Source organism: Canis lupus, chromosome 18 (genome assembly GCF_048164855.1).
Source record: "Canis lupus baileyi chromosome 18, mCanLup2.hap1, whole genome shotgun sequence".
Lineage (NCBI taxonomy): Eukaryota > Metazoa > Chordata > Mammalia > Carnivora > Canidae > Canis > Canis lupus.
The window spans coordinates 32,304,795-32,324,727 of NC_132855.1; the positions used below are offsets into that span (position 1 = coordinate 32,304,795).

The 19,933-nt window shown below is 35.2% G+C and overlaps 1 protein-coding gene across 11 annotated transcripts in view; it reads left to right on the top strand.

Moving 5' to 3' along the window:
* ETV1 (ETS variant transcription factor 1) overlaps positions 1-19,933 on the top strand; it is a 96,441-nt gene that overhangs the window by 7,299 nt on the left and 69,209 nt on the right. For 9 of the 11 annotated variants that reach the window (XM_072783965.1, XM_072783967.1, XM_072783964.1 and 6 more), the window contains one exon: positions 6,751-6,804. The exons of the other annotated variants lie outside the window; for them this stretch is intronic. In XM_072783965.1, the coding sequence (XP_072640066.1) occupies positions 6,751-6,804 (54 nt within the window). The remainder of the gene's footprint in view (positions 1-6,750; positions 6,805-19,933) is intronic. 11 annotated transcript variants of the gene reach the window in all.

Below are 19,933 nucleotides of genomic sequence, written 5' to 3' on the forward strand. Positions count from 1 at the left end.
AAGTTGTGTCATATGAAAACCATGTTTTTAAAAAGTGATCAAAGCCCTGAATATTTGGGAAATGATCTGTCCCAAGATGTTTGTTTTTTCCTATAAGAGTTTTTGATAAATTAGACTCAAAGTGCAACATATGGATTAGTCATAGGTAAATTATTGTGGATTATGCAGCGTGTTTTATGTCTAAGGACAGATTAGGGTAGATAAGGCAGGAATATTTGAGGGTGAGGGTAGGAGCCCCTATTTTCAATTTGCTAAAGTCCTCTAATTTGGGAGGGGAAGCATGGAAGTATATTTTTAATTTCCAAACAGGGATCCAAAAGTATGTTTGTAAAGAATATGTTTGTATTGGTATCACTTTCTGAGTACTAACACTGCAATTTAAATGTTTTTAACATCTCTACTACCATGAAATCTATTCACACCTCATCCTGAAGAAGAGATAAAATATGTTTGCAAAGAATGTAACTTTGTATTAGTATCACTTTCTAAGTACTAACACTGCAATTTAAATGTTTTTAATGTATCTACCACGATGAAATCCATTCACACCTCCTCCTGATGAAGAGGTTTTCAGTGACCACCATAGCACTTAAAAAAAATGTGTATTTTAAATTTTGCCATAGCTACTTTACATTATTTTACTATGTACAATTCTTTATTGATTTTTTTTGTCTTTTGAGTTAGATTGCTACTGACAGAAAGGCGATTTCAATTATTTGATCCCATGAAATAATGAGTTCATATAGCAATCCTATCAGCATCACGGTAACGTCTTATTCTTAACAACCTGTTTTACGTGGTGCTTTAGTGAATGGTGTCCTAGAAATTCATGGTTAAAATGGACTCTTTTGTGTGTGAAGGAGACAAACAGAAGGATATAGAATTGAGTTTAAAAAGGATTGCATTCTTCTAAAATTGCTGACTAGAGCTTACCTACTAACGCAGCTTGAAGAGAAAGAATAAATTTCATACGTGTCTAATGCAAACTCACAGCAACTTTTGAACATTGTTTTTGGTGTGGAGCTAGATGTTCTTGAGGTTCCCTTTCACCAGTAGTATTAAGGACAAAAGTCCATAGTGATTCGCTGCCACAGGGTAGGATGTTTTTCAGTGGTGTTATATAGCAAGTAGGATTCCTGCAGCCTCCCCACTTGAATCGAAGTTTTATGTCCAAGAACAACCCCCCTACACCACAGGTTATTACTTCATGCAGATAAGGCTTTTTTTTTTTTTTTCCTTTTGTTTTGTGTGACCTTCAAATAAAGGTTGACTTAACAGTAGAGATGTCATTGTATCTTCTCCATTTACTTCAGTAGCTGATACTAAATTTACATTCAGAAGAGCTTACTATGAAGTTCATTTAAATAACGTGTACTGTTGTTACTAGTCATCCACTATGCACATAATCCTGATGTACTTATTTTTATTTTTCAACAATTATACTGTTTCTCGCACATACGTTGGATATGTGCTTGTTAATTTTTTTATGTGATATGGTACGAACTAAAGACTTTAAAAACTACATTATTTTATGTGGCTTACGTAAAAAATGAAATGAGAATTAAGGATTAAATTACAGAAGTCCATACTCTTTCTCAGTATGAATTATTTTGTATGGGGGGGAGGGGCATGCTACTACTCCTTTTTTTTTTATTGCACCAGGAAATAGTCTAAAATACGAAAGGAAGACTGCTTATTACTTGGACTTGATTAAAAGATAGCAGGTAGAGTAAGTATATTATATTTTAAAATATTTTTTGGAATTATATAAATGTCTTTTCATGTAGGGTCTACTAGCAAATTTAAAAAGTTGGTTAAAAAAATAAAAAATAAAAAATAAAAATAAAAAGTTGGTTAAAAATAGAACTTGGTTGTAGTATAGCTTAGATCTATGTTTTCCAGAGGGTCCTAATCAGGATTCATGAAATACTGCTTTTCTGGTTCTGTGACAAGCAATGTGTCATTTCTTGAATTTGGTAATATAATTTTATTTCCTTTGACCTGTGTACAAGCTTATGATTAAAATAATAATAATAATAATACCACCACCACCACCACCACCACCAATAATAATAATAACAATGTCAGACCTCTGTAGTAGTATTAGGTAATAGAAACAACAGCTTGTAAGCTATGCTTGTTTCTAAGTCACTCCAGGTCAGAGTAGAATTACCATTGAAGCTGCCCTGAGACTGAAGACAACCGGAACTTACTGCTTTCTTTTTTCTAGAGTATCAAGAATTAAAGATGTTTCTGTCATGGGGAAGTAGCTCCCCCTCCCCCCCTTTATTTTTTGTTTCTTTAAATATGTTTATATTACTGTATTAATTAATGCTCATACAGCAGGACAATCATTTTTAATTTTTAAAAGCGGATGTGGTATAAAACCAGGCTTCGTGGCTTCATGATTATTTTGTTCCATGGCCTGAAGCTTCATTTCATGATTAAATAGAATACCACGCAAAGGTTGATTTTCTCGCTGTTTTACTTTTATTTAAAATACAATTTAAGTTTATTTAGAGAAACTTGTTTCTAATTCTTTGATTCAAAGAGAAATGCCACAAAGGTCAGCAAAAATCTATTATCATCTCAGGCTAAAGAAACTGAATAATAGGCAAGAAAAATAAGACATTTCTTTAATGATTCCCCCCCCCCCCCCTTATTTCCTTCCTCCCTCTCCTCCTTCCTTGCTAGTTTTATACATTTAAGTTTTTGTTGTAAGTTACTGTATAAAGCAGGATGGGTTATTTCTCTGTCTGTCTATCTATATCTGTCTATCTAGCTATAGATTGATTTAATTTTGTAAATTTGTCATTTATTTAAATGTATATACCTTAATGGATCTGAGCTGTATAGGAGACAGAGCAGTAAAATCGCTGTGTTTATTGCAAGTTCAAGTTGACTTGCTTTAGCTCCCTGGAAGGGTGTGACATGAAAAGATTGCGGTTGGGCCACATGGCTCATGCTGGACTGTGTTTTTGTGAATGGAGGCAGAACTCCAGTTCTGCCTGCTTGTCTGGAGGAATTGCTGAGGAGATCAGCTGTCTCATTCACAGGCAGAAAGAATGACTCATACATCTTCCGCCTTGTTTGGCTCCAGGTCATTGTTACAGTGGATAGAACTGGTTTTAATTAAATATTAACCCCTTTTATACTTGACGTGTGTTCCATTTGTGAGTTTTCTGCTTTTTTTCACCCCTACCTCTGGGAGAAAACTCTGCAGACCCCTGGTTTGTAAGGAACCAGGGGCTTTTTACTTGGCTGCAGCCAGGCTTGGAAAATATGTAAACTCCCACCTTTTCTTAAGTAATTATAATTTCTTTCTGGAAGTTTAAGCATAAAAATCAAGGAACCCTGTTTAAAAATTGCCCCCACCCCCAGAAGTGTTAAGAAAGTATGTTGAAGCTGAAAACGAGGGTTAGTGATTCTGTGATGTCTAGATCATGATTAATATTTTCATGTGTTTGTTTCTTATAATATGTATTGCTTTGCAGTAAAAAGAGAGAGAGAGAGAGAGAAAACACAACAACTTTGGATAATAATCTAGGTAAAGCAAATAGCTGAGAGAGCAGATACTACCCTTTTAAAGCCGGAGTCCTGAGACTTGATGGCAACTTGTCTATTAATGTGCAATGAACTGATAGAGCCGCTCCAGCTATTACCAATAAAATCCACATGCTTCATCTTCTTGAAAGCCTTTTATTGGTCTTTTGGTCTGTACTTTTCCCCCTTGCCCTTTCTTACTCTTCCCCTTCCTCTTTAATTACATAGTGTGGGGAAACATTTTCATTCCCCAAAGGTGATTATTCCAAGCCTAGTTTATAAGAGATAGCAGTGGAAATTGTGTTTTTTAAAGGTTGGCCTCTATTGTTAATTTTCCACTTTGGAGTTGGTACGGCTTGCCACAAATTTTCAGGCAGCTGTAGTTTGCTACTTCACAGAATTCCCGTGAATTGAGGAAAAGAGGAAGCGAATGATACGAGTGTGGCAATACTTTGTCATATTTTCCTTGCCCAGATCCAACGTGTGTTTTTCGTTAACTGCTTTCCCTTTACCCTAACTTGAAATTAGAAGTATACTTAAGCCTTTGTCTATTTAAGTAGCATGCTGCTTCATTTGGTCTATTCCGTTTCTTAAGATTAGCTTCTGTGAAAATGTGAGTCATATGTTTTTTGTTAAAATGCTGTAATATGTTCAGGCATAAGTGTGAAGTATTTATTCAGTATGTTAAGGAGTTAGAACAGAAATAGCAATTCTTATAGCAATTCTTATTCTTTTTACAAATTGTTATGGACCTATTTTCTGTATATTTGTGAAGTATGACTTCCAGCTTCTTCTAAAATTTTGCTTTTTTTCCTCCCCTCACACCTATCCCAACACAGTGATTTTTATGTCTTTCTTGCAGTGATACATATCACAGAGTTGCAGTTTTGTCTTGTGATACGATAGTAGGGAAAAAATAATGTCTGGCTTTTAGGACATTCATACCAGCATATTTAGTTACAAATATATTTTTGTTACTCACCAGCTATTTTTAACTATTCCTGTAAAGGGATATTACATTTTTATTAGATTCTTGTAAATGTTGGCTTTTTAAAAGCATAGTAAATTGCTGTGGTTGATAATTTTGCATCTCAATAGTTATGTCTGTTTAGCTGTTAATTTAGAAGGAAAACCAAAACATGTGGGTCTGATGGAAAAAATGTGTAGGATTTGGTTCTGTCTACCTGCTGTTATTTATTAAATAGATATTGAAAACATTTTTGTATTTTTTTGGTGTGAAGACTTATTTTAAAGGGTATTTCCCCACTTACATGAATCTGTGAGAAAAATGAAGCTTGCTGTAATGTCAAAAATGTTTATAGTTAAGAGAGTACTAATGTACAAATTTTAGCTGTTATTTTTATCTGTTTCCAGTATAATTTAGGAGAAGTGAAGATTTTAAACTTTTACTGTAATGACTGACGTAGTTTTGTGTATGTAAATTGAAAGAAATGGGTGGGAGGTGAAAGTTTGAAAAAGATAAGTGACATTGAGGATTTAATTTAATTGTCACAAAGCCCCTGTATTATCATTATTAAACTGATGAATGAAATACCGTTCAAATAGGTTAAATAGTGTACACAGTTTACAGATAGAAAGTCATAAAACTATGACTTGAAGTTTGCATGGCTTTAGTTACCCATGGTAGCAGACGTCAGTGGAATATAAAGAGAAAAAAAATTTTTCTTCCATTATATGCTGATCATTTATAACTTGGAAGAAGGTTCTTAATATTTTTGGTGACAGAGGATAGAATTTGTCTTTAATAAGTTGAAGTATGGGTGTACATAGATCGTTAGGAAAAAATTTAATGTCAGACTATGTATATTTTAACAATCTGCAAGGTTATCATTTGTTCTGCTCTTAATAATAGGACACAAGTTTTATTCAGCCACATATTTCTGTTTTTAAAAATGTGATTCCATAAGCTGATACAAAAGGATGTTTAATACTATTTATGTTGTATTTCTTTTGAATATAGAATTTCTTTTTATAGGTGATTTTTCTTAACTCATTCAACTACCTACCCGAAACTTTTTCCATAGAGAATGATTATTTTCATAAACATTCCCTATTCACAGTAGGCTGTTTTTAAAAAATTAATTGAATCTATTTTAATATAATTTGACTGGATAAAGCATTTCAGTGTTCAATATTACTAGTAAAGTAATACTAGTCATCAGATCATAGCTAAAGTTAAATGAGCTAACTCCTATTTTCACCAAATTAAAAGGAACTAACTTCTATTTTATGAGGTTTGTGTGTGTGTGAGAGTGTGTATACTTATGTGTGCATGTGAAGATGTATTTTACTAATATCCTATCAATTCGAAATAGATTATTTTGATGTGTAAATCAGCCGTGATGAAAATATTTTAGAAGCGAAAAAGTGTACTTATGTTTTGATTGCTGCCGAATGCATTAAGTCCTTGCTATTCAGTATTTTTTTCCTTTACTAAAAATAGGGAAGTTGCTTGACATTAGGATTGATGAAATAGTGATACTCTTTTCTTTAGAGTTGTATAGTTGCCCGGAAAATATTTTGCATGAAAAGATGGAGTTTATTTTTGTTATTTATAATTTTATTCTTATGACATAATCACTAAAATATTTTATTTTCTATATGAGCAAAATCAATGGACATGCTTTCATTAAAAAAATCTTTGTAGCATGTCTTGGCCAAGTTTAGATGGAACACCTTTAATTATGGTAGTCTAATTTGCACTTGACTGAATATACCAAAAGCAGGCATTTCTGTAAAAGCAGAGGGATGTGTGTAACTGCACACATCATTTGAAAGAGTGCTGTAGTTAATTTCGATGGGCTGCTGAAGCACTGGCAGTGGGTGAATTGAAATACTTCTTACTCCATTCTTGCAAAGAAGCACTGCAGCTAATAGAAATCCTGTAGCTTCTTCTATTTTGCATGTCTCTTTTATTTCTGTCTGGCAAGTGATATTCAGAGGGACACAACTGCCACAGTTAGATTTCTGACACTTATGTTTTCTAGTTGACATCAATGGTTGCTTCTATTTTCCCTCCCAAGTATTGCTGTCAATACCATTTTAAATGGGAGCTCATTGGCAAATAATCATAGGTTTGGTCTGAGCCGAAAAAAGATCTTACTTTGAAAGATCTTGCTTGACATTCCTTATGCCTTGGCAGTTTCTCTCTTAATTTTTTTTTTAATTTTTTTTTTTTTTCTTCAGCTCAGGTACCTGACAATGATGAGCAGTTTGTGCCAGACTATCAGGCTGAAAGTTGTAAGTATAGTATGACTCATCTCTTGAATCTCTCTGTCTTCCTTGTTTCCTTCTTTCCTTCTTTCTCTTTGGTTGGTTTCTACCTCCAGTGTCTGTTCTCGTATTATGTTGGTACCTTTTTAGCTTATAGTCATGAGGTGATTCTGTGTGTCAGGTAGTGACATTAGCAGAATCCCTGTATGATCTGAGCGGAGCTCCAAATAGTAGCTAAGGAAAACCGTTTTGATTTTGATTCTCTGTATTTGGCTAATACCTTTGGAGAAGAAATAGGCAGTGATCGATGAATGCACAAATGTTTACTTCCAGTTTTTTGGTATGTTCACGAGATAAAGTCTGAATGTTGATGGGAGAAAGCCAGTAAAGATCCACATGAGACTTTATTGAATGACTTTGAAAAATTTGTTGGCTTGTACTGTTTTATATTCATGAACTTTCACCTACTTTGATGTAATTTTTAGCTTCGTTTTCTGCTTCCTGGTTACAGTAACACAAATGGAAGTAGCCCATGACTTCTCTTAGGATCCCTTGGGTGTTTCTTTCCCTGAGCTTTGTTCCAGGGCCTGTCAGACAACGCGAGTCATGATTCATGGGACGGTGGCCTCCCCGTAATCCCTGAGTGAGCATTAATGCATCTACCAACGTGGCTATCTCGGGCTTTCCTCCACCTATTTATGCTCTCCCTTCTACCAACTAACTGCAGCTGTTGACCTGATGTGTAAATAGTAAAGAAGGGGGGTATAAATGTCATCTTTCTTAAAAAAATATTTCATTTATTTATTTATGAGAGACACAGAGAGAAAGGCAGAGACACAGGTAGAGGGAGAAGCAGGCTCCTTTGGGGGGAGCCTGATGCGGGACTTGATCCCAGGACCCTGGGATCACACCCTGAGCCGAAGGCAGACGTTCAACCACTGAGCCACCCAGGCATCCCTATAAATGCCATCTTGATGATGAAAGTGACCTGATACGTTTTCATTCTGATAGTACCATTTAGAGCTCTAACTTGTTTCATTTTTCCAGACCATTGACAGTTTCACAGGGGGCAGTTTCAACAGCAACTAGAGATGCTTGGTGCCTTATAAAGCTTATCAAACCCTTATCTCACATGGAATCTCACACAAATACGTGACTTTGAGGAACTGAGGTCTGTGAGCGATGCTTTCCCCTTTACGTTTGCTATTTTAAATTTACCAAGTGTCAAGGGTGGTAAGAGGTAATGTCCAGATTCCCTCCTGTGTTTTTAGTTCAGCTTTGTTAAAAATTTTTTTGTTCACTTGGGGTAAAATATACCTAACAGAAAAATTACCATTTTAACTATTTTTTAAGTGTGCAGTTCAGTGGTACTCACATTGTGGAAACATCAGCACTGCCCACCTAAAGAACTTTCTCATCATCTCATTCTGATCTCTGTACTAACTAAAAAATAACTCCTCACTGCCTCGAGCCCCTGGTAACTGCTCTTCTATCAGCTTGATTTTTGATCAGAGAAGAGAATTCTGTGTGCTGTTTGATGTCGACTCTAGTTATTAGATGATGTCAAGGCACCTATTCGGCAATGATATAGACCTTAGTTAGAGACCCTTAGAAATTTCTAGAAAGATGACAGCCAAGGATGACAGCTAGGCAGGGCCTTCCTTTCTTCTTTAAAGTGTGGGAAGGGAATGGTCACATTTCCAGCATTTCTCTTTCTGTGGGACACTTGAGTTCTTTCTAAAAGCTAAACCTGTCATCTGAGTGGGAGAATTATTCTCATTGAGTCATTTCACATCTGAAGAAATTGGTAATGATTCCAATACCATACCAAATGCCAGAGTAAAATCACTACCAGAAAGAAAATTTTGTTCTTTTTCTTATTTGACCTCTTTAGTTTTTCATATTTGACTCTTTCGTTTTCTTGAACTCTTTCTTCTCTTGGTCCACAGTGGGATGAATTTTCCTTTCTATTTTAATTACTTGGATTACTTCTTCTCACTCCATTCATCTTCTTTCCCTCTTTTTTCCCCAGGGTTCTGTCCCTGAGTCTTTGTTCTTTAACCTGGGCCATCCTTGTATGGTCCCATAGAACTATCTCTGATGATGGAAATAATCTGTTTCTGTACCATTCAATATAGTAGCCATTAACCATGTTGCTTGCTGAGCACATGAATTGTAGTAAATGGGACAGAAGAAATGAGTTTTTAAATTTAATTTCTGTGACTTTATTTTTTTTTTAATATTTTATTTCTTATTTATTCATGAGAGACACAGAGCGAGAGAGAGAGAGGCAGAGACACAGGCAGAGGGAGAAGCAGGCCCCATGCAGGGAGCCCAATGTGGGACTCGATCCCAGGTCTCCAGGATCACACCCCGGGCTGCAGGCGGCACTAAACCGCTGCGCCACCGGGGCTGCCCAATTTCTGTGACTTTAAATTTAAAGAGATACATGTGGCTATTGGTTGCTGTAGTGGTCAGCACAGTTCTGTGTAGGGTGTCTCCAATGTTGTTCTTGCTGGCCTGGGTGTTCTCCTGCCCCTGTCTATTGGACATCTTCCCCTGATCCACTGTGATCCTTGTGCCAAGTCAGAAAAAACCAACACCTTGGGAGTCAACCCTCAGCCCTTAGCTAAGTGTCGGCATAAAGCACCATTACGCATGATGCTCCATGGACAATTCCCACTCAGCCAGGCCGATGCAGAAATTATTATTTTTATTTTTCCTGATCAGCGTCTCTTTTGCACTTCTATTGCCTTTCCACGTTGATGGCATCACTATCTAAGCTGAAAATCTTTGTCTTCAATTCCTCCCAGTTCTTTAGCATACCCTTCTACTTGCTTACCAAGTTGTTAATTCTACCTTTCAAAAATATCTTAATTTTGTGGTCTCTCATTGTCTCTGAGTCTCTGAGTTCACATCTGCATTCTACCTTGACTGATCCTGTGAGTAAGCCTTTTGACTGGTGATGTTCTTTTCAATTTTCCCTCCTCTGGGTCCATTCTCTGCAGTGGCATTAATGCATCGCTGTCTGACCTTGTTAATTTTCTCCTTAAACTTCCTTCAGAGTAAACTTCTACAGAACATTATTCTACCATCTGGGCCTTGACTTGCTGTTTCAGTTTTAACTCTTGCCATGCCTGTCCCCTGAATTTGAGCCCTTCTAATTTTTCAGTTATCCAAACAGATGGAGCTGTTTTATGTCTCTCTGCCTTTGCATGTGTTGTTCATTTTGCTTTATAAACTTTTACTTTTGCTTGGTGGTATTGGTAGACCTCCTACTTCAGACTCAGCTTAGACTTCACCACCTTGAAGTCTTTCTTGGCTTTTCCTTGCCATCCTTGTCCTATTGTCCTACAGAGTTAGACTGTACAGTATCTTGTATCTTGTACTTAGAACATTTTAGACACATATATTTCTTCAATAAGACTGCAAACTTCTGGAAGATTAGGAGCATGTCCTAGCATGTTATAGAAGCACAGTAAGTAAACTTGGATCACATAAATGTGGTCAGCTTCTTAATGCTCCTTTCCTCTTAAGTGTTTTCAAAGCCCTAATTCCCTTCTTAAGGTGGAAAATACATGATCATGCCTTAAAACACTAGATAGAGTCTCATTCTAGAAAAACATGCTAAAACCATGAATGTTTAACCAAACATTTTCAGAAGGCTGAGGTTTTATTTTTATCCAATAGTGAATATTTACAGTTTAACAAATCTGGCTCTGGGACTTGTGAATACAACACCTAATTTTAAAGGAAACCTCTAAACAAAGGTAAAAATAAATCTGAAATAGCCTAATAAAAAGAAAATGGAGGTGTGCTTTATTTCATGTTTCCTTTGACGTATAAAAGACTATTGTTCGCAGATGGCGAACATCTAATTTCAGCATTCATTGAGAACAGAACAAAGGGAAATGATTTAAAAAGAGAAATTGGGTGTATGGATTAAATTCTAAGTTTTTTGGGTAGAGGAGGTTATCAAATATTGGAACTGAAAGGTTAGATTGTTTGCTAAATGCCTTTACAAATGTTTGATTCTTCTCTGGGAATGGTTAGTGAAGCAGAGGGATGCTATCTCTAAGAATAGAAAGAAACCCCACCTCCTCTGTATGGCCTGTCTGTAAACTCTATGGGACTATTTTTTTTCAAGCATAATCAGATTTCCTGACATACCTCAATCAAGTAAAATGCTTCTCTTTTTTATTGCTTTAGTTCTTTGGTAAATGTAGGTAAGGAGAATGAACAGCCTAAGTCTGCTTAACACTGCATTATAGAACATATATTTGACTGTAATGTGTAAATCTATGTAGAAGAGTAGAGAGCAGAGCATTCAGAATTGTGAAAAATGAGATTAAACCATAACACTTGGGTATTCTCTAAAAATATTCCCAAACATCCTTTATTTTTACTTATAAAATATGTCAGTAGAAAATCTAGAATCTAAGGATCTATAGCTTGCTGCTAACCTTTGAAGGGTGCTGACTTTTGAAGCACCTGTAGTCATTGAAGCCAAATGAAAACAAAATACTCCCTCCGAGTCCATCCTAGGAATGAGTAGAGGCTAAAAGAAAAGATTACTTGGCTCTAACAAATTGTTTATTTCTTAGAAACAGATCTTTTCAGAACTCAGACACTCTGCTGAAAAAAAAGCAGAATTACTCTAAGATATGCTTTAGTCTAGAGGAAGTAGAATTCTCTTTTCAGAAAGGAGGATTTAAAGAGTACTTAGAATATAAATTAGCCTTATCATTCCAAAATAGATATAAATTTGTATATAAACTGAATTTTTGTAAATTATGTGTTTTAAGTTTAATACATTAATAATCTTCTATTTTAAATCACATACTTTAAATGCAATCATAGCACTACCTCTCATTTTTTTTCATTACAGTAATATAATTTTTCCAACTAATTTGTTTCCATTTGGTTACATTAGTTCTTTCAGTGTTTTCTCTACAGTGATTCACAGGATAGATGATGTTCACATTTACCTTTTACCTCTTCCAGAACATTCCCAGGGATATAACCAAGGTTATGTAAAAATTCCCAGCAGAATAGGTCTTTGAAACTCTATTCCTTTCTCTTATATTCAAGAAAGAACACTGGAATGCAAGTCAGTCAGAATAGTGTCATTAAAGGAATAATAACCTTGACTCTGATATGTTTATATGTCAGAAAGTAAATATTAAAAACTTTTCAAGTTTGTATGCTTCAATTGAAATTCAATATATGGTGCTGGTGACCCAATTGAAAAGAATCTGGGCAAACCAGTGTGTGGGATCTCAACTGTCTAAAGCCACTATTACATGGGTGATTCTTTGTTCAAGTAAATAAAACTCATAGCTGTACTTCATTTTCTTAGGAATTTAAAAAAAAAATGGTAGTACTTGGTCCTTTCTGCAGTAACATTGGGTAGGGGTAGGGAGGGACACCTTAACAGATTACGACTACAAATATGTTTTAAGAAACCAAAGTCAGAGACGTCTATATGCAGAACCTGGCTAAATATTTCTTTTATATTAACCTGTCCTTGCCCTGGATTGGGAAGTTCCATTTGTGGTTTGTGTTTCTTACTTTTCTACTAAGCTACCTTCTTGCATTGAGTTCCCTTTTACGCACATAGTGAGTCCTTGGTAAAAGTTTGCTTTTTATTACTAATTTTGAAACCTTCCTTGCCTGATGAAATTTGTGGGTGTCATGACTGGCTGGGAAGACTTTGTCTTTCATTCCTACAGCTTCTTTTACCAGAAAGTGAACATACATTCAAAGAGTAAGTCCATTTCTGGGATTTGAGAACATAAGTTTGTTAGTGTGTTTTGTTTTCTTTAAAAAAATTGAGTCATGTTTAAACTTGCCATTGTAGTCAGCCTCAGACTGTCCACTTCAAGGATCAATAGCCTGGTGCCTTCCTCATCTTAGATATTATTGCTTGAGATCTAAGCTACAGCTAGCTCTTGAAGGTTCTGTTTCCTTTGTGTGGGTTTTTTTGTTGTTTCAGTTGTTTTGGGTTTGTTTGTTTCTTTGTGTTTTGTTTTTTTCTTTTTTATATTTTATCAAAGCATCATGTTCACAGAGTTGGAAAAAAAACACAAATAAGATTGTTCAACACAGTCTTTCTTATTCTCTACGGCGACCTTTTTTTTTTCTTAAATGTCTTTCATTTTTCCCACATACTAAATAATATCCTTACCCTGCAACTTCTTGATATATCAGTTTTAGATTTTTATCTGGCATCCTTTTCAGGAAAGTAAGCATTGGAAATGTGTTTTAGCTATTTTACTGAAAGTAATCAGCTATGTAATTCTACAGGAGTCCAGTAATCTTACATTTGAGTATGAACAGGGATCATTTGGAAAGCTTGTTCAAATGCAGCTTCATATATTCCGTATTGTATGAGAATTTCACTTTCAGGTCTAGAATTGGGCCCCCAAAATTCTAATGAGCTCTTAGATGATTCTGATGCAGGCTTTCCATACAACACAAATGTAGATATATTGCTTATCTTGTCATTTATTTACTTGGGGAACAATGACAGTTGTATCAGTCTTCGGCAGTTAAGTTGTAGGATGGATTCTATTATTCATACACATATAGAATTCATTATGTGATAGACTTTCTGAAAATTTTTATGTAAGTAATACACTGTCATTTTGTTATTTAAGAATACTAGGTAACTAAAAAATGAAGTATACATAGACATGATATTGTTAAAATAGTTCCTTAATTTTTGTTATCTTTGTTAGAGTTATTTGTATTACCCAATTCCAAAGACTCTTTTTTGCTTATTTTTTCTTACCTTTGCCTTGAGGAAGTGATCGCTCACTTTAGATTCCTATCATATTAGAATCATTTCTAGTTTATAAGGAATCAATCCTCACTTAGCGTTAATGAGAACCAAGCATCGGTGGCCCTACCCTTCCAGGTGTATCCACTGGGGGTTCCCGGCATCAGACCATCTACTCTTTCATTGGTAGCATACACCTGACCTAAGCTTGGCATAGGTTACAGTCCAGTGGCCACCTTTTAAGCAAAACAAACAGTTTGGTGCTTGATTGTTTGACAAAGAACATATTTTTAAAATGAAAACAGAAACCCAGTGGAAAAAAAGCTACCTCAGAAGAAATTTTGTTTTAGGTAACATCCTGGAAAATTGATCAAGTTCAATAGAAGAAACAAACTCTAAATCACACACCTCAGGCATGTCAGTTAACCTTTATTTACTTATCTGTAAAATGACAAGGAAATAATCTCTCAGGCCCAGAACACATTATGATTTAGTGGCACTTCTTCCACATTCAAGGAAAAAAAGAAAAGATAATATCTAAAGATGGTGAATGCTTGCAAAATATAAAAAGGTAGATTTTAGAAAAAAGCCCACCATTAATGGGGAAATACGTATAAATAGAAATTCCTGTAAGTGAGTATATACTTATAGCTAGAAGATTGCATCAATTTTTGTAAAGTCTGTTCAGGTAGATCCTTTTCAAAACTTTTAGTTTTAGCAGCTTGTTCTTCCTAAGGTAGACAATTAAGATTTAATGCCAAAGTGAAAACCAAAAAGCAAAGAAGTGCCAAACCCCTCACAAAACTGGAGTTTGCAGCTTTATTATAGCTGAAAGCCAAAATGATATATTTCACCCCAAGTTTTAGCTTTTTCTTTCCTATTTTATTTATCCTCTTAAATTTTGCCTTTAGTTTAATATGTTATCCTAGAAATTGACTTCAGAAACATGATCAGAGGAAGTATGCCAACAAATCTTTTCCACTTACCCTGCCTATAATTAGTAACAAATTATTTAGAGGCAAGTGATCTGTGCCATCTTTGGTTAAACTTTGCTTAATATTAAATAAGCATATTGCTGTGCAAGTCCTGGACTGATGAGGCTGAAAGCCAAACAGTACTCGTTGGAAAGCTTAGGTAGGGGATGATGGCAGGAAATTATTTGCAGAACCAAATATTACATTCTTTGTTCCTGTATTTTTAATATGTATGCATATACTTACGTATAGTGGTGATTACAAATTGCAAAGACAACATTTGCGAGTATTTGCAAATAAGGCCAAAGCAGTCATGAAAATAACTACATTTCTGGACCACCATTTCATAAAACATGTAAATTTTATGAAATCAGGCCTAAAGAAGTAATCTGAGCTAAAGTAGTACATATGAACCTGTATGTCATAATTACATGGTTAGTGTTTTTTTTACATGATTAGTGTTTTTATGTTTTTATTTTTATCATTTTTCTACTTTTCCCCTTATAGCACTAAACATCTACTTAAGATGCACAGTGCTTATTATTTGCTTCTGTTATTAAATTTTTTCTTAACAAGAGTTTGTGCTGTGTCTCACTCAGTAAGTAAAAATGGTTGGGTGCCTTTTTTTTTTTTTGCCAAAACCCAGTAATGAACCAGTTGTGTTGCTTTTTAAAAATTTAATGAATTACACCCAACAAGCATTACCTGCACTTGACAGAAGCTGAAGGTAATGTTAACTCAAAAACTCAATTATTGATAATATATCAGAAACAACTGGATTAAAAATCCTGTTTATACAATGTCTGATTAAACTGTAAAGTAGAAAGAGTGCCTTTGTGTAATGATTTTATTTTATTTTTATTTTTTATTTTTTATTTTTTTTTAAGATTTTATTTATTTATTCCTGAGAGACACAGAGAGAGGCAGAGACATAGGCAGAGGGAGAAGCAGACTCCATGCAGGGAGCCTGATGTGGGACTTGATCCCAGGACTCCAGGATCACGCCCTGAGCCAAAGGCAGATGTTCAACCACTGAGCCACCCAGGCATCCCTGTGTAATGATTTTATATGCAATCTTTGACTCTTATTTAAATCAAAGGTTTAGCAAAGAACTTCATTTTGCTGTAGCTACTACATTGTTAAACCAGTCAGAGGTTTGTTTCATAGTTACTCCTAGTTTCTGGCTTTACAATCCTGTTAGGGGTGATTTTTTTAGATCCCTGAAAGAGGCTTGAATTGTGATTGCTCCTTTATTTATGTCTTACTAGGGAAATCTTATATTCATAATTGTTTGCAAAGTTGGAATGATTATATTCTTAGAAATGTGAGCATATCCATTATTTTGATTTTTATTATTTAAAATTTGAATAATAAACCTTAATAGTATAACAATTCTCACTTAATGAGATTTTAGTTTAAATTATTTATTGATACAAATACCCATAGTTGTATATTTTTATTGAGGATGCTAAGTAGGTTGACAAGACTCTAAAGGTTTATTCTTTTAATGAACATGTTTTGAGTTTATTATATGCCATGTTCTGTCTAGGCACTGATAATACAGTGGTGGACAAATGAGAATAATACCTCTGCTCTCATGGAACTTACCTTCCAATCTGCATGCAACTGATAAATAGTCTTATTCATCCCATGCCAAGGGATGTGAAATTTTGCAGGGGTCAGTGTGTATGCATCGTCATTGTGTATTCAGACGCTGATCTATTACATTCTGAAGAAGATGTGCTTAGGTGGTGGGTTTTTTTTTTTTTTTAATTTTATGTTTATTTCCACAAAAAGCACTCTTCAAAGGTAGGGCCACTGGATTACTGTCAATGTCTATGTTTCCCATAAGTGTCTATCTTAGCCCATGCCTAAATTCCTGTGGTAGAGACCAAGATGATCTTATGTCTTTTAATAAATCATGAACTCCAGTGGCAAGTATATATTGAGATGTATCTCAATTTTAATATTATTTTAGATGGCTTATAGAGGATGGATCATGTCCTATACATCTTTGTATAATTCACATGTTGTGGGTATTCAGTGAATTGAATGAATATCTTCTTGGATATTTAGAGTCTTTAAAAAATGTCATAAAACATATTCATGCACAGATGGCTTAAGTTGTCTGAAATCTCATGCAACTATTCTGCTTGTATTTTCCCATGCTTTGTCTTTGAGGGAGAATGGAAAGCCATTTGCATTTATGTAACACTATCAGGGATCAGTCTTTTTTTTTTTTATCAGATTAGGCCTCTGTAATAAATATTCTTTGATACTTATATATCATAACACATTTCTCAGTAATCTCTATTTAACACAAATACTTTGAAATAACTTGATTTCCCCCCCCCCCCATTTTTTTATAGAGAGAAACCTAGGGCATAAAGTAATCAACTAACTAAGGCCTAGGATGATTGAAATTCTATAGGTCAGATCGCCAGCTCGTACTTGTGTAGTCTGGGGACATCTCCCTTCCCTGAGGGCCAGTACTCAGTCTGCTTGTAAGGGTTTCAAAACATTTCACTACTTTTTTTTTTTTTTTTTTTTGGTAGCGCTCTTTTACCCCTCCCTTAAGTAGGCTCCATGGCCAACACAGAGCTCAACTCTATGGGGGCTCCAGCTCTTGACCCTGAGAACAAGACCTGAGCTGGGATCAAGAGTCAGGCATTTAACCGACTTGAGCTGGCCAGGCTCCCCAAAAGATGAAAATATAAGACCTCTCCTTTGGGCACCAACTGTTCCTACTCTTAAAAAGAAAGAACTTCATCACTACAGAGAATGTTCTTCGTACAGGTCATTGATATTGTTTGAAAATTCTTCATAACAAGGCATGATAGATTGAGAGAGAGACCAAGAGAACCTTCCCATAGGGGATTGTCCAAAGGAAGATGTTTGGTGAACATATTTGAGCTAATAGCTATGGAGGACTTGGTACTTGGAACTGTTCCACTTCTCATCTAGGCTATAGTGTTTACTTTTCCCTGCCTCGAGGGTTCTTATCTTGAATTTGAGAGAGATTTACAGTATATCATATATTTGTTGCTTCTGTGCAGTTTTTGTTCTAAGAATGTTTCAGACATGGTACATTTTCCCCACTGTGGGAGAAGAACCTTTCGGGCAAATGTAGTAGTGGCAATAGCAGAAGTAATAGTGTTAGTACTAGTCAGAGTAGTAGGATTCATGGAGTTCCCACAGAGGTAGTAAATACCGACAAAAATTCCAGAGCTGCAACTTGAAGAGGACATTAGACATTAATGGTATCAGAGCTCTTGTTTTCACAATGAAAAGGTGAAATCCAGAAAGCTTAGTTGGTTTTGTGATTTTCAAACAAGAACGATTGTATGTCTTTACCTGTGTGTTGGGAAAATAGCAAATATGAATTATACAAACTTAGATTCTTTGACTTAGTGATGACCTTTTCTTTATCAAATACTCCATAACACTGGAAGAAGAAATATTTTTCTCAGCCATCTTCTTGTTACAGAAGGTACTTTAAACTTTGCTACTTCTGTGACACAAATATATTTTTGTTGTAGGAGGGAATGAATTTCATTCAATATATCTTTATACCAGTTTTTAAAATCTACTTTATCAATTTTAATGCATTTGTGTATGATTCACAGTTTACTATTATTTAGTTTTTTCACATTGATTATGATCAAGATCTATAAGCCAATACCAAATTCTGGATACATTTTGATAAGAAATATATCCCCCCTTTGCCCTTTTTCCCCCTGAACCTTTCTGTCTTGATTTTTAAGGCCCAAACATAAGATCTTCATCTTAGATTTTCTTTGAGCCACATAGTAGCCAGCAAAAATTCTGTCAAAATACTATTCAGGCCCCTGGACTCTGTTAAAAATGGCTCGGTCCTATCAAGATGTATGGATAATATTGAAATGTTAACTTCAATAGTGTTAGCTTTTCCTTTGAAATGGCAGTCATGCTGTGAAGTGAACTTTTACTGCTGTTTGAGGTTGTTTTTCTCTATCCTCATGGACACAACAGCCTTATTATGTTGATTTGATTTCACTCTGGTTCTTGGCACTGGGGCTAGAATGTCAGGTGACACAGTTGTCTCAACTCACAGATCTGCTGGGCAAGCCAAGTAACTGGATGTCATTGCTCTGTTTTTCTGGATGTTTTGCCATCCTGAGCCTCTCCACGTTGTTTTCCTCTAGGATAATCAAACCCTGTATTCTTTTCTGAAAGCTTTCCTTACATTCACTGTTCTATTGCAGATTAAAGGCTGGTGCATTAGAAGGTTATCAGCTAATCAATAAACTTCAGTCATTTCATTTTGCGATAGAGCTGTCTCATTGATCAAAGTGAAAATTTAGGCCCTTGGCTCTTAAATGGCAATTTCTGAAGGTTTGGATAATGTGTTTATGGAATGTATAGACCTATCTGTTTATTTTGAGGCTGTCATATGAATTTATATATGTGTGATATACACATAAGGAGACCCACATATACAAATTTCTGTATTTTTTTAAAAAATACTGCATTCTTAAGTTTTTGTCTAATTTTATTCATCAGCAACTTCCACCCCCCCCCCCTTTCTCTCTAAATATGTATAACACTTCTTTTTTGTTAGGACTCGTGTAAAGTGCCTCCTAACCCCTTCACACAAAATTGAAATAATTGTAAGCATAGTAAAATACACACAAATGCTTGATTATTATTAATTGCATAAGTGGATAACAATTTTAGAATATGGAGATCTGACATCTTTATTTTGGTAAAATGTAGCATGTTTTTTTGGTTAAGAAGCAGAAGGCTTTTTTCCCTCCTAATGAAAAAATAAGTTTGGACAACAAATATTCATAATGCCAGGTATTGTACTAGATCCTATGGAATGAAAGATAAAAACAAGAGTAGTGATGATACCAATCTCTCTCTCTCCCTTTTTAAGATTTATTTATTTATGTATGTATGTATGTATGTATGACACAGAGAGAGAGGTAGAGACACAGGCAGAGGGAGAAGCAAGCTCCATGCAAGGATCCTCATGTGGGACTTGATTCTGGGACTCCAGGATCACGCCCTGAGCCAAAGGCAGCCACTCAACCACTGAGCTACCCAGGCATCCTTCTCTCTTTTTCTTTCTTTCTTTCTTTCTTTCTTTCTTTCTTTCTTTCTTTCTTTCTTTCTTTCTTTCTTTCTTTCTTTCTTTCTTCTTTCTTTTCTTTCTCTTTCTTTCTTTCTTTCTTTCTTTCTTTCTTTCTTTCTTTCTTTCTTTCTTCTTTTCTTCTTTCCTTCCTTCCTTCTTTCTTTCTCCTTTCTTTTTGGTTCTACAGTTTAGAATTCATAGATTATTTTCACATCCGTCATCTAATTTGCTTTTCACAGTGGCCCTGGGACATAGGCAGAGCAGACAAGGATCCTACAGGTTTAG